This window comes from Martes martes (assembly GCF_963455335.1).
Source record: "Martes martes genome assembly, chromosome: 4".
NCBI lineage: Eukaryota > Metazoa > Chordata > Mammalia > Carnivora > Mustelidae > Martes > Martes martes.
In genome coordinates this window covers 143,787,699-143,803,428 of record NC_137891.1, presented here as the reverse complement: position 1 = coordinate 143,803,428, position 15,730 = coordinate 143,787,699, and the positions used below count along the sequence as shown (strand labels likewise).

General features: G+C 46.5%; 1 protein-coding gene across 4 annotated transcripts in view; it reads left to right on the top strand.

Moving 5' to 3' along the window:
• FGGY (FGGY carbohydrate kinase domain containing) overlaps nucleotides 1–15,730 on the top strand; it is a 400,554-nt gene that overhangs the window by 304,319 nt on the left and 80,505 nt on the right. For 3 of the 4 annotated variants that reach the window (XM_080800002.1, XM_080800001.1, XM_080800004.1), the window contains 2 exons: nucleotides 5,348–5,422; nucleotides 11,052–11,172. In XM_080800002.1, coding sequence (XP_080656128.1) covers nucleotides 5,348–5,422; nucleotides 11,052–11,172 — 196 coding nt within the window. The remainder of the gene's footprint in view (nucleotides 1–5,347; nucleotides 5,423–11,051; nucleotides 11,173–15,730) is intronic. The other variant, XM_080800003.1, reaches the window with a different exon arrangement.

The window sequence follows — 15,730 nt, the reverse complement described above, 5'->3', positions numbered from 1 at the left end:
TCGGCAGAGTCCCTTTACAGCGGTGTCTAGATTGGTGTTTGATTGAGTAACTGTGGGACAGGAATCTTGGGGAGCATCTTTGGAGTTCCACCACCACACTGTGTTAACACATTTATCGCATTTCCCAAATCTGGGTGAGTTTTAGGCAATGCCAAGTGTTAGCCTCGATTCCTGGTACTTAACTGAGACCTCAGGGAGATTTGTTCCCTTTTTCTTCCAGGCTGCTGATTATTTCAGACCTGTTCTTCAATCTCTGTTCTCTCTCCAGAGGTTTTCTATAATTTTTTTCTCCGATCCTCCTCATTTCCTTGCTGTCTGTCCATCAGCTCTGCCTATATTATTGACTAAGCGAACAGAGCGTTGTGCTCTTCCTTTGTGTTCTGAAAAGCTTTCAACCAATTCCCTTGAGCCTTGGATACTACCCCATCAAGCTCTGATAGCCCTAGAAAAATCTCAGGACTGGGGATCCTGTTCTCTTGTCTTTTGTAATCTTTAGAGACTCCTTGAGAATTTTTTTAAGATTTTTTTTTCTTACTAAAAAATATAACTAATTCCTTTAACAACGAAGAAGGAAAAGAATAGCTAACTAAATTACTACTACATTTTTTTAAGTAATTTCAACTATTTTAGGACCTATCAACCCGTAATTCACAATGCCAAGGTTAAGGACAATTATTTCCACAATTTATTGCACATTAGGACCTTGCTGAAATGCAAATTGCTGGGCCCACACCAAAGAGTCAATAAATCTGGAGTTGGAGCTCAGGAAGTCTGTGTTCAGCTAGGATCCTGGGGAAGGGTTAGAGATGTGCCAATGCTCTCACAGCTACTAAGTGGCAGCAAGATGTAAGGTGAAGTCCAGGGTGAAATTCATCTGTGCTTCCTATTTACAGGGTGAATGAAAGTGTGTAGGTAGATAAGGACTAAGGCTTCTCTAAGAAGTCCTTGGAGGTGAGTCCCTCATTATCCTATCCCTGGGCACTCATCAGGGGTATACTGCTTCTGCACACTCTCGATGTTCTTATCTTCACCATTATGATCCTGATGCTGATGGTCAACATGCCTTCTGCCCTGTCTTTCCCAGGCTGTATGTACACTAGTCCTCAGTGCCCCTCATTAACATCCTGGGGGTACCCATACCATGTTGAAGGAGATGCTTTATTGCCACATTCCAATTAATGAATGGGATCGAACCCTACATGCATTTAAGAGAAAGAGAATGAACGTTTATTGAGAGAAAGGGAAAGAAAATCAACATTAATTGCCACCTCTGCTCACAGAGTTGGCACTAGAAGGGTTTAGCTCTGGTGGACGCAGTCTAGCTTCCTGAAAAAGTAAGACACTTTGCAAATGTTATTTAATCTTCACACAAATGCCTTGAGGCATCATTATCCCTATTTCATAAATGAGAAAAAAAAATTGAGGCTCAGAAAGGTCACAAAACTCACACCGTTGTGCAGCCAGTTGGGAGAATGTCAAGATCTGAACCTTGGTGTCTTCCTTCATAGCTTGTCATCTTTCCATTCCCCCACACTTCCCTTCCAAGCTCAAAAATCCCAAGATTTATGTAAGTATTTTATAACCATTATCTAGGATGTTGAAGGCATTAGTTGTAGTTTGCATTTCTGTGGCCACCATATATATCCCACATCTCTAAATATTACTTATAAGTGTTTTCTCTTGCAATTCTCCTCATTACATAGTAGCAAAATAAATAAATTGTGCTTACCAGCACAACTCTCCCATGGGGCTTTCCCCACACATTTCACTGTCTTGCCCAAATATTCAAAATAGGGACATGCACATCTTCTATAAACGCACTGCTTCCACTTACTCTTTCTTCCCACTTCCTCTTATGGATGGAACCATCCAGCCCTCAGACGAGGGTATCTGCTCATCTCTCACACCCTGGCTTTCTCACTGGTTACAAAGCCGCATGTCCCCCAGCACATTCCTGGCATTTGCGGGGTGCTGCTGCCACTTCCCTGCCAGGATGGCTCCCCAAGGGGTCTCTGCAGCCTCCTGAATGGTCCACATGTCCGGCATTCCTTAGATAGTTCTCTCTTGGGCCAACAGCCATTTGACTTTTGCCAGCGCAGGGCTGAGGTCCCTCTTACTGGAGAGAAAAATCAAATGGAATTGATTACCTGCCCTTCCAGAGTCTCCATCTGCGTATCAGATGAGATGTGAAGCAAGAGGGCCCCAACCCATAGTAACTTCACACTTCCGCGGAGTCACATTTCAACTCCGTGGCTCTGGTGTTCGAGGTGTTGGAGGGGGCGATGGGAGAGCTGTGCTTGCTTATTCCCTTTTGTGGCTGAGCACGTTCTTCCCTAGAATAACGTTTTCCTTCATGAAGGATAGCCATGTTCTATTTATCAGAAAAAGAAAAGGGATGTCCCCCATCCTGTGTCCCTTTTGCCGGAGCTACTAGCAAGCTCTGGAGTTAAATTTAGTGCTCATTTGCATAATCCCATTCTCGGTTTCTGGAGAAAAGTAACTGTCTACTCTTTTCTCCTCTATGATTTCTGAACTCTATAGGCATTAGACATTTAGAGAAGGGGCCATGATTGATTGATTGATTGATTGATTTTATTTTTTTTGCTTGAATACCAATACTTTGGGGGAAGTTCTCATGAATATTTACTGGGGATGAAGAAAATGAAATCTGGTGATATTGTACCCCTTCTGTCTTAGTAAGGGGTTCTTACTAATCAAGGAGGATATCAGAAGCAGTTACAGTGTCAATGTTATACACGGCACTGGGGTTCCTAGTCAACTAATCTCATGTACAAAGTCAAATTTCTTCCCCATTCAGTGACAGTTTATCCAAATATTGTCTTTAGAACCCACCTGTAGGAGATGTGAGTCTGCTAAGCAGACACATACCCAGTCACACAAAGGATCGTGGCTTGATTTCCATTGCAGTCATGACCCCAGAAAGGAGCCAGAGATAGCCTGCCTCCCTGACTGCCCCCTGGGATGAGTAATCTTTACTCATTACTCGGGATGAGTAATCTTTATCTGGGATCATTGCATGCCAAGGAGCTGGTCGATCATACAAGGTACTTGCATGAAGGGACATAGGACAGGGCTGAGATCCTGTCCACTGTGCTCCTTTTCATAGTTCACTCTCCCAGATGGGATGCCTTCTGCATTAGGCCACCTGGAGGGAGTACTTTTATCTAATTCATAAAAGGGTTCCATCTGAACTATAGGGACAGTCCTCTTGCCCCAACCTTGTATAAGCCACTGTGATGAGGAAAGCTAAGTGTAGCGAGGAGGGACGATGGGAAGCCTGGAATGGGCAACTAGAAGTGATGTTCCAGTATTCTTTCTTGGGGCACAGAGCAAATGACCCTCCCCTCTGCAAATACATGAAGAGCCAAGGTGGTGAACACGATCGTCCCATAATCGTCGCATTAGACACAAAAGGCTAGGATGTTCTGAAAGACAGTGGTACACAAAAGGAAAAAGGAGCATTGTCACTAATTAACACATTCAACAGATAGGAACCTAGTGCCTACTCTATGCCAGACTCGGTGCTAGGCATGGAGGATGCTGTGTGAGTATCCCAGGTAGTCTGTCGGAACAGCTAGGGTCCAGTTTCCATCCTCTGTGTTCCCTGGGCCACATTATTTCCTTACACACGTGATGAAGTGAACTTCTGCAATGTCAGCATTCTCCCTTCCTTCCAGCATTTCTACTGTACGTTGAGGTCTCCGGGGAACTTCATGAGGGATGTTCCTCCACAGGATTGTTGGCTTGGGAGGATGCATACCCGGAATTCCCCTCTGGCCTCTCACTCAAACCTCCCGTGTTCCCGTGTGTTAAAATCAAAGACACAGTTCTCACCTGCTTACCCAGTTATTTGCCAAGAGATACTATCAGCTCTACAGAATTCAGGAGTTCCTGCATCCTCGGACTTCCATGAGGGATCAGAGTAGCTGGAGCCCAGGATTCTAAGTGAGGAAGGGTTTGCACAGATGCCGGAGAAGTAAGCAGCAGCGAGCCCAGAAGGACTCACCTAAAACAGCACAGGCGTTTCTGTCTGGAGAGGAGGGTAGCAGAGAAGTGTTAACAGGGAGGAACATGGTCACATTTGCCTGGGAGAACAATTACTACTCCATCGTGAAGAGGAGCAGTATTAGGGAGGGGGCCCTTCAGCACACGTGAAGGACAGAATGGTGGCCTGGATTGAGGAAGGGAGTGACAGCATGGAAAAAAGGGGTGGATTCACTAAAGATTTGAGGGAGCGAGTGGGCAAAACTTGGACACTGCGTAAATACAGGAAGATGGCAGAGTCGGGAAGGAGTGCTGACCGGTCTCAGTCTGGGCCACGGCGTGGTGTCTGTGCCCTGCAGTAGATCAACACCGGCCACTTCGTCGTGGCTCAGGGCATAGTCTGGAAAGGGTAATTAAAGGGGACTGGAGAGATGAAGGAAAGGGACCTGGGTAGACCACACAGCTCCCCTACTTTGAATGTAGGCTGCCTGTTGCCGCCTTGTTGTGCTTAGGATCATACCCACCATAGGCCCTGAGTAAGCAAATGTCATTTTAATTAATTTTGTAACGTGAAAATACAAAGTGAACCCTGGTATCGATGCCCACGAAATTCAGAGCGGGCTTCAAGAACCCAGCAGTTCTTCACCATCTAGGGATGTCCCAAGAGAAAGCATTCATGAATGGGTGATGGGAAGGAGGGACTTGTCTTGAACAGGTCTTGAAGGCATCCAAATTCAGCATCCTGTTCAGTTCTGGAATCTCTCAGAAATTGACATACTCTGTAGAAGCATGTGGTTCCGATTGACTTTAATGGGATTCCCTTGCAAACCACAGATTGTAAATTATCCCCTAGTAGGTATAACATTTATAGAAGACATATTATTTTACCCTGAATACCCCCTGGATGCTGTTACACTGAATTTCTGACAACGGCAGAACTCGAAATAAGATCATCTTTTGCTAGAAGCCACTGCTCCATGTTGATCCCTGTAAGCTGAAGAAAATGGGTGTTTGTCATAAAAGAACATTTTCTTTAAAGGGGAAGAAAGACCTTTAATTCCATGCTAAGGAATATCAAATACGATCTCCATAGAGTGTTTGTTTTGTTTTGTTTTGTTAATACAAGGCAGGGCACTTTCTCTTGGAGAAGAAATGATAGTTTTTCCCAGGTCCGGAGATTAAACAATTTGGTAGTCATTTCACGTTCAGCTCACAAAAAGGGGATTTGCATATGAACTTGTTTGGGCAAGAAAACACATCTGCACGTGTTTCATGGGAACTATCTCTATCCGTGGCAGTTCCTTTTGGCCATCTCTTTCTTTTCTTTTCTTCCTCCCTGCAGGTCACCGGGTTGAAACTGTCTCAGGACCTCGATGATCTTGCCATTCTCTACCTGGCCACAGTTCAAGCCATTGCTGTAAGACACTTTAATGCCATTTTTAAAGAGACTTAGGGCTATCAATAAACCTTAGGCCACATGCTCCTCCAGGATACGTCATGCACTTGTAGGACAGAGATTGTTAATTAAAAGGGAGCTTGCCAAAGAGAGATGCGTGTCTTTTCGGAAGGAAATCTTGACGAAGGTCTTCACCTGCTTTGCTAGTCACCTCACATAGATGAAAGCTGAAAGGAGTTCGGGTCTTTGAACATCATTCTTGGCATTTATTTAATTTGTCTTCCAAGTTCAATTAAGGAGAAGCAGATGCCATTTATGCTTGCATTAAGAAAAGCCGATGTTAAGAATGTGCAGACTTCTAAAACACACGATATCGCTCACTTCGCAAAAGGATTCATTACAGGGTTCCTTTAAATAGTAAGCATCCTTAGTGTTTGTTTTTAGATAATTAGCTGCTTCAATGAGAGGTTTAGATGGTTAGGGAGAGAAGGAGGGGAGAATTTAACGTATTAGGAACTCCTACGCTGAAGATCAATCCAAAATGAAAACAAAATCCTGGAAGCGTAAACATCTCAGTCTAAAGGGTCTTACTCTCCCACAGTGATCCAAAACTGGGGTACATGCACAGACGACTGTATGTGTGTGTCTGTTAGGAAGTACATTTTGGAGGAGTGGGTCGTGGCTTTCGAGGTTTCAGAGCTGGGAGGAATCCCAAAATTACAATTAATTAAATGAGGCTTAGCCACTCTGGTAGGAGAGCGTGGACCAACAGAAAAGAAAAATCAGTTCACTGAATTCTGATTCCAAATTTATTTTTCAGAGACACACTGAAAGGTTTTTTGGGGGTTCTTTGTTGTTGTTGTTGTTGTTTGTTAACGTTACATGGGCATACTCTATGCCATTTGGTTATTTCGTTTCTCTACACGCCACTTCCTTCAAAGCCTCATTCCTTCAAATACCAGAACTACATACATTTTTTCCATACATCCGTACCACTAACAGAAGTGCATGTCTTACATTCGCGTTTGTCCAGGTGCCGTGTAGATGGGCTAAGAGAGCAGAGCCTCCCGATCATGAAGGGAACATATGGTCTTACGTGGAACAGGCCAACTTGATTAGAGGAAACAGTCCTTGTAATTCCTATGCCAGTTTGACTGTATCTTCCTGAAGCAACTGTCATGAATTTAATAGCATGGCCAGTTCAGTGAAATCAGTCAGTTGGCACTATTTATGGGAACTTGGTCAAAAACATAATTCTGGCATCTACCAAAGTGGAGGGAGTGAAGGGTAAAATGAATATGGAAGAAATTAATGTGCATCAGTAGTAAAGACAATTGTTTAGTGATCTTGTTTTACAGTAATAATGATGATAATGATAAATAATATAATTCTGGGGTATTAAATGCCAGACACTGTGCTAACTATTTACAAATATTGCATGACATAACCTAGCGAGGTAGACGTTAGTATCCCCGTTCGACACGGTAGAAACCTAAGCCTCAGCAAGGTTCATTAACCTGCCCAAATTCCTACAGCTAGTAAGTGGCAGAGCTGGGATGGGAAGCTGTGGCTTTCTGAAATAAAGTAGGTGTATGAAGTATTGAGGAACTTTTATTTTCTGATTATCAGTGCTAGTGTCTTAGAAAAGTCTTAGAGTGGAATGAAGTGACTGTGCAGAAATGGGACATGAGAGCTGTGAGCTGTTCATCCTCTGAGTACATGCTAAGAGGCAGACCAAGAGGCACCGTCACATGATGGTAAGCACTGTCACCTTTCACTGACACCCACTTCTGTGCCAGGCACCAGAGTACCTACCAGAGTGGCTTAGGGCAGTCACCCTGTGAGGAGGTGGGATTGTCCTTGTTTTCCAGGCGGAGGGAAAACCACCTTGCAGGGTCAGATAGCCGGCACGTGGTCGAGTCGGAACCCAAGCCCGTCCGAGAACTGCCTGCCTCACTCCCATTCTTCGGCTCTTTTCCACTCTGCCAACCTGCATTTTCCTTTGAAATGTTTATAAAAGCGACACGGATGGAATCCGCTTTCAGGCATTTCCAAGACCAGTTTTTATTTCACACATCTTAGCAAACATTGTTGTTTTGGCCGGGATCGCCTCGCAAGAGGCCCCCTTCCTGGTGAGAATGTTGCAGCCGTCCAAGAATATATAAATGGGGCTAAACGGAACACGAGCTGGATGGAGCCAGCTCCATTTTCCCAAACACCACACACTCGGAAAATCAATCTTATATTTAATGGCTCATACGTGTATTAAGAGCTATTGTATTTATTCTGTCCGTTTAACGACCTTTATAATACCATGGAGGGGAGGAAATTTGAGACGGATCATTTGATAAGGTTTTACCATAGGGTCAGTTGAATTGTGAGTTCAGTCCGTTTTGCAAAGGTACCAGGCTCTGCTGATCTTTCAGGCAAAAATGTGCATTTTAATGAAGGAGTCTGAGCACAGATATTTTCCCATGATGTTCAACTTGAAAAAAAAATTTTTTTTTTGTTTGTTTCACTGGCTTTGAATATTACCCTAGCATCTACTTGCTCTGAATACGTTAAAGTTAAACAAATTGCTCTCTGTCGTGATATCTGTGGTTGGTATTTTGTAGGAAGAGAATGAAAGAGATATTGTAATGAAGTTAACTCGGGCCTCTGCGAAACTCTCCATGAAGTAAAATTCGCTCTTGATCACACTTAATTGAAAGACTTGTCCAACAACCGGTTTATCCATAGCCTGTTCATCTATAGTTTTCCTTTCAGAATAGACCCTTAAAAAGTACTATTTGCATTTGAAGTCTCTCGATTTGCATTTGGTTCTGTACATTCCCAGTGGAATAGCCTAATTTTAATTTAAATTTCTCTGTGAAAACATTTTTTCCAGAAAGGTGAGCACAAAATCATTTTAGCACAAAGCCCTGTGGCAGGGCATTTAAGGAGGGTGGAACGTTTCACCCAGTGGAGCCTGGGACACCCGAAGGGAAGGCCCTGTTGCTAGCTGCCGGCCCCAGTGGGAAATTCCAGCCAACAATGCCACAGGGGGTGGGGGGAGAAAGGCACAGGCTGTCTCAGCCCCTCCCAAGGGAGTGCCTCTTGTTCTGATACTTTTTTTGCCTTTTCCCAAGGGAATGTGCTTTGTGTTACCCTCCGCTCTGGCTTGCTAATCACGTGAGCCGCAGGTCTGTGGTTTTAGAAGTAAGAAATACCAATTTTGCATGGTATTTCCAGGGGTTTGGGGGGGAGGCTCGGTGCAGCCATCCTCTCCCAAGGCCAACCATACTGCCTCGGGCAAAGCCCGTAACCCCTACGTGGGGATAACAAGGTGCAATTTTTTAGTTTATCCCAAGATGAGCGAGGATAGCCAAGTGCATAGCAGAGTGCCTAGACTACGGCTAATAACCAGAATGGCGCTCACCCCCACGCCGCTCCCATGTACTCGGCGCTCCTGTGTGCGCTGTGCCTACACCGTCCACGGCAATAGCCGTGCAGGGCAGGCATTGATATTTCATCAAATCTAAGACCGCATTAAAATTGTTTCTGTGTGTTAACATTTCTGACAATTCATGGAGTTTTCAAACGCATGAATATGATCTTACTATTACTTAAAAAAAAAAAATGAGGCTTGAGTCTTAGAAAGTTTGGATAGAGGTTGAATTCAAGAAGGAGGTGAACTGTCCTAATGCCATCCTAGGGTTCTTGAGTTCAGAAGCCATGCTCTTGGCTGCCCCTCCAGCAGACTAGGCTGTCCTGCAGTCCACAGACACTGACTGATCCGTGGTGGACGCCAGGGCGTCTGTAGGCCTCCCAAAATCATTTATTATGCCATTTGGTCAGTGACTTTCTTCTGGAAAGGTCGGTAGGTTTTATCATATTCTCAAGAGGGTTCATGACCCCCCCAAAGGCTTAAGAAAGAACATCTGCGGGTAATCAGCCACATGCAAAAGCAGGATCTGGCCTTATACGGTACAACATGTTTTAATTTTTTTTTAACACACTACATCTGTGGATTATTTTTGGAGGCCCAAGTTTTACCTAATCCATATTCTTACCAGATTCGCTAATAGCTGAAGGCCTCTGGGCTGGAACTGCTGTGCTTTTGCTCCCGAACTGCCCCCGTCTCTCCTAATTTACTACGCAGTGTTCAGGATTTCATGCCCCCTGGTCCCCAGAACACCTTCTAGCCACTCCCTCTCCCAGAGGCGCCCCCAGGTGCGGGTGAGACAGCTCTCCATGCGGCCGGGTCAAAAGAGGCTTCACTTGCCCTACATCTCACCCCAAGGGGACAGTGGTCAGGGGGACATCCTGACTACTTCCCAAACGCTCTTCCTTCACTTTGGTTAAGCCTCTGATACAGCCCGCCCACATGCTAAACTACCTCCTTCTCTGTGCACTTGGGTACCACCTTCCCAGCAACGCTGTCACACTGTCATTAAATCTGTGACACTGGCTCGCATCTTCTCTCCAGCCCCAACCCACCTTCTTCTTGGCAGCCACCCCATCTGTGGCCTCCCAGATCCTTGACCTTCTCCTCCCTCTGCTTTGTCAACTCACCCCCTTGTCCACACCTGGCACTGTGTCATCCCTCAGAATTAACCGCTCTCTAAACATCTCAAGAGCTCTCTCTCCACCAAAAACAAACCAGTTCTCTCTCACTTCTATCCAGAGCCCCTTCCTCAACCATTGCCATGTGGCAGCCTCCTAAAGTCATGTCACCGTTCATCTTTTTGGTTTTAATCTTTGACGCAAGTAAATTTGACTCATGATCTTCTTGTTTTTGAACTTCCAGATAAACTAAGATTTTTAGCTGTTTGCGTAGCTCAGTTAAAACTAAAGAATTGTACATTAACGTTCACCCAGGTGCCCCTACGGTGGTGTCCTTTTCCCAGGCATCTACGATTTTTACTGGGTTGAGTAGACTGAGCAAGACAAGGATGAGCACAGCACATTTTAGGGAGATATTGGCACACGAGGTCAGAAACAAAAATATAAGCAAGCCAAAGTGTGTGATTTCCACATCATCCCAGACCGCAAAGGACTGATGGATGGGCTTTGGCTCCTGAAACATCTCTGGAGAACCGCTACCTGGTTTCAGGTGATAACAAAGGTCAGCGTAGCCCTTTGTCAGTCTGAAGTCTTACTCTCACTTCGTGCGATTAGAACTCTCTTCCCCTGTTCCTGCTGCTGGTGTTATTGGGCGCCCTTTTCCAAAGAACAAACCTCTTTAGCTCCTATCACCGGAAGGAAGACTGACTCAGAGACCCCTGGCCACTTCCTCCAGCCCCCATCCCTGCTGGAGGATCCAGGCCACAGTGGACACTCCATAAATATTTGCTTCGGGGAAGCCTGGTAATATTAACTGTGTGAACATTGTCGGTTGTTTTTGTCAATGTTGTGTAACTCCTGGTGGAAGCACATGGTAGAGTAATTAAGAGGGTTTGGAGTCAGACGGGCCCAGGTTGGAATTCCCACCCTGCGACTTCATTAACTGTGTGATCAGAGGCAACCTAATCTCTCGGAGCCTCCACGCTCTGAGACTGTGTGCAAAACTCTCAGTGTGGTGTCTGGGACTGGGTAAACGTTTAGTGAATGTTCCAGAGCTTTTCCTTGCGCTGCTGTACTGATGTTTTCTTCTGCTTTTCCCTTTCAGTTTGGCACCCGCCTCATCATAGAGGCCATGGAGGCCGGCGGACACTCTATCAGCACGCTTTTCCTGTGCGGAGGCCTGAGCAAGAATCCCCTTTTTGTACAGATGCATGCAGACATCACTGGTGAGTCTGGGGAGGAAGAGAATAGGTCATTTGGGGCCTGGCAGCAGATGTCCCTGGCTGAGGGCCGCACGGGTTGGAAATAGAGGATAGGGGGGATGTGTCAGATTATTTTGTTTCTTGTTGTTGTTGTTGTTTAAGGTTTTATTTATTTATTTAACAGACAGAGATCACAAGTAGGCAGAGAGGCCGGCAGAGAGAGAGAGAGGGGGAAGCAGGCTCCCCGCTGAGCAGAGAGCCCGATGCAGGGCTCAATCCCAGGACCCCAGGGTCACGACCTGAGCCGAAGGCAAAGGCCCTAACCCACCAAGCCACTCAGGTGCCCCATAGATTATTTTGAATATTTAGGTGAAAATGTATTTGCTTTCTTAGTGATAACTGTGAAGTGTTTATAGTCATGATGGAGAAAGTGACTTCTCTGTGAATCCAACAACTGAATAATCCCGAGAAACAAGATGAGAGAGGTCAGCAAGGGCTAGGTCGTAATTTAAGCATTTCTGGAACTGTCTGAGCACCTCTTCTGATGCACGATTGTGGGGAATATTGAAGAGACAGAGATGAGTAAGACAGGATTCCTGCCCCCAAAGATCTCGAAGTCTGTTGACAAGGACAGACAGACATGCAAATGTAGTGTGGCAGGAGCTCAGAGTAAGAAATGCACGGAGTTTTATGGGGACATGGTGGAGTACCTCACCCTGTTTGGACCTGCGACAAGGCAGGGCAAGTGGTCTGGAGGAAGGGACAAGGAAGCTGCCTTGAAGAAAGAATTCAGAGCCCAACTGCTGTGGGAACAGGGGTCTGGCTGCAGATGGGAATTTGAGCCCTGAGACCCCAAGATCCTGTGATTCTTTCATTGCATGTGACACAGAAAAAATCTAGGGTCATGGGCTGATCCCTTTGTGATATGAGCACAGCAGAGCAGGATCGCTGGTGCAGATCCCTGGACCTTACGACAGGGACCCCATTGGCCGGAGGCTTCCTAGTATTACAGAGCTGAGCCTGGACTTCCATCCCTTGGGAACTCGTGGCCTCAGGCCTCTTGCTTGCTCCTTTCTCCCGTGGTGTCTCCTAGAGACTGGCATCCTCCCCACCCCAGCCCGGGACCCACGCACCATGGCCAGGCACCAAAGCGGGCCAAGGGAAAGGAATCAGAAGGGGAATGAACCCTGCCCACAGCCCCAGCTCAAACGTGACATGAGCCCACCCTTCAGTGGCATCTCTTCGTCATGGTCTCTTGCTGTTCCCCATCCCGTGGGTTCCTTCCCCTGACAGCTGGGTGGGTCAAGGTCCCTGCCCTTGATGCTGCCTCATCATATCACCTGTGCCCCGTCCAGACCATGCAGATCCCTGAAAAGGAGAGCTTTACCAAATGCCACGTGCATAGTTAACCCTTGTCCTTTGTGAGATCCAGCTAATTAATATACTTACCCCATTTTAGATAGAGGTAAGAAGACTGAGGCACAAGCCAGAAGACTTTTCCAAAAAAAGCACCTGGTCCCAGGGTAAATATATCAGAATGTTAGTATGGAAATTACTACCATTAACCAAACTCCCAACGTGTGATGCTGGAGTCATTATATATTAAAACTCATGAACTCCTGAGAGGTAGAAATTGGTGCCCATCTTAGAGACAAATAAACTGAGGCTCAGGGAGGTCAGTGAAATTGCCTGCCCGATGTCAGACATCAGTGAGAGTGGAGGGGCGGCACCAGGACTGTGACCCGGGAGTGTCTAGCCCCAGTGCCCCCTACACTGCACTGCCCATCCAGGTTTCTTAGCTTTTCTGAGCAGTTTGTAATCAAGTGATGATTACTGTTTCTTTACCAAAGAGTCTACAGCCTATGGATGTGGGCCATTCTGAGGCAAATAGAAGAAAGACCTAAAAAAAGGAGCCCAATTATCTTGTAATTTTCTCCAAGAGAAAACCAATAACCACATTTTATCTAAAAGTCAGCCGGCAGGTCAGATAAGATCCCCATTTAAAATGTGATCTGTGAGTGACTTCCCAATTTGCTGCCCTCTCAAAGCCACAAAGCCTTCCTACCTGGGTGCAGGAGAAAATCCCCCTGGGCTAACACATCACCTGTGGGAAATGGGACACAGGGCCCGAGAGAGAGCAGGGCAGTCTGAGTGCCCCTGGGTCCTGACCCTGCACTGTGGCTCCCGCCTTAATGAAAGTGGGTCCTCTTCCAGGCCTCACATCCCTGAGCTGACTCAGAAGCAGGGGGTGCAGCAGCTTTACAGAAAGTTCTGCTTTGGAAACTGGTCTTCAGGCCGTTGAATGAAAAGGCTGTTCATCGTTATTTGGATTCCGATTGAAACTGGACCCTTTGTCTCTGGCTGCGGACCAGTTCCAGTTCCAGACAAAGGGACCTTTTCTTTGGCTAGAATTCCTCTGCTTTGGGAAGCTGTGACTGACAAGTGATGGCAAAGTGCATCTGCCTTTAGATGCTTTGGGTTCTGCTAAACTCATTAACGCATCAGATAAAATAGTTCACATTCCAGGCAGAGCTGCCTTCTTCCTCGCCTGCACTCAGCCACTTGGAGAAAAGAACACATTTGCATCTGTTCCTGTAAAAGGCACGTCCGCAGCCGCGGGTGGGTAGGTAGTGTCTTTGATGCCTTTAAACATTGTAATTGCTCTAGTTTTCTTTGGACCCACTTGAGTCTTAGGGATACCTGTCACAAACACAACCGGACTTAGAAGATTCTCTGGAGACCGTGTGCAGTCATGGAAACAGCAAGGGATCCCCTCTGTGACTTTCGCAAATTGCTTTACCTCTCCGAGCCTCGCTGTCCTCTTCTGAAAGAAAGAATATTCTCTCCCTCTCATACATCCCACTGAGAAATACCCGCTGGCGGCGTTGTGAGCACCAAGCTCTGGGGGGGCTCAAAGTCAGTGTTCAATACATGTCCGTTCGCTTCTTCCCTTAAAGCAGCCCCATGCCAAAAAAAAAAAAAAAAAAAAAAAAGGTGTGTTTGAGGGGGAAAAAAAAAGCAGTTTAATATTTTGTAAGCAAATCTTTGCCGTTTGGGGAGCAGGCTCCTCTGTGCAAGCAGAGAGAATGGGGCTTTGCCAACTTGGGAAAATATCTTCTATGTGAGGAGGAAGAATCTCCCTGGACCTCTGGCAGTTAGTTTCACTGTGGTTTCAAGAAATATTTGGTGTGTACTAAGTAATTGTAGGTTTCCCCCATTGACTTGGGACTAAATGTTCCTCCGTCTAAATTTTGTTTTTTCAGCTCTGGCAGTTACAGCAAGGGTTTCCCCGTTCTGTCTTGTTCGGTCTTTTCATCATTTGTCCTTCCATTTATTCAAGTCAGAGGCCTTCTCTGAGCACACCAGTGTACCAAGCACTGGGCTTGGCAGGGGGGTGCAAAGGAGAACAGTAACGTCCTCTAAAAGGGTCATGGCAAAGAGAGAAAGTGCTCTGGGTACTCTGCCCAGTGTCCAGAGAGTAGAGTGGGGACCCAGAGGATGCTGGTATCAGTATAAGTCAGGCCCAGGCAGGGCCTGGCAGGGAACAGATGACACACTCGAGGTTTAGAGGAAAGTCAAACAAAAGGTCTACTTGCAGAAGTATGGGCTGGTTGCAGGGAAACCCCAATGACCAGGCAGCCCCCTGGGGCCACCCACAGTCTTACTACCCCGAGGCTTGCAGGGGCCAGGCAGGGACCTAACCAACCTGAGACTTGAGGGGCTGTGTAAAGAGGCTGCTAGACTAGAGCTTGGTCAAGGATGTGACCATGAGGACAAGCGAGCCATGGATGAGGTCTACCCACACCAGTGTCCGCAGACCCACAGAGGCTGGAGGCGGGCAGGGACTGATCTGAAGGAGAAGCAAAAGCAATGAGTTAGATTCCCCCCACACCTCACCCCCCAGGGGGGCCGGGGTGAAGAGAGCCTTTAGAGATCAGGTCAATACTAAGAATCCTAACAGCTAATGCTAATGTAGTGCTTTCTCCAACCCAAGTAAGTGCCTTACTTATAATATCCTAGGAGATGGGTGAGATTAAAAACAAAACAAAACAAAAACAAAAACAATATCCTTGGAGCAGCCCTAGAGGGCGGTGAAATTTTAACCCCATTTTGCAGATGGGGAAATTGAGACACAAAGAGGTCCAGTAACTTGCCCCGGCTCACACAGCTAGATCAGCAAGGAAGCCAGAATTCAAACTCTCCCCATCTGGCTCCAGATCACTTAGGGTGTAGCTGGAGAGCTGGTGGGGGATTCATAGGTTCACTCTGGTTTCCGGTTCCCAAGGAGAGGGGACTGCAGGTCACTCCTTCCTGCTCAGAGCTTGTTAGGGTTTTGACAGGAGGGGCTGGGAGGTGAATGGCGTTTGGAGGTGCTCGCTGTCTTCTAATAGGGGCCGGGTCCACAGGGAAGGCCGCAGTCACTCTCCCGTCCATGTGATCCCTGAATTCTGCAAAGGCATGCAGTGCTTTCCTAATTTGGCCAACACAGCCCTTCTATGCGGCCTGGTGTCTGTCCTTCCCCTCTAGATAGTGGGTGGGACCTGCCCTGTCCCTTCCCACTGTTCCCATTTCCAGCCCAGCT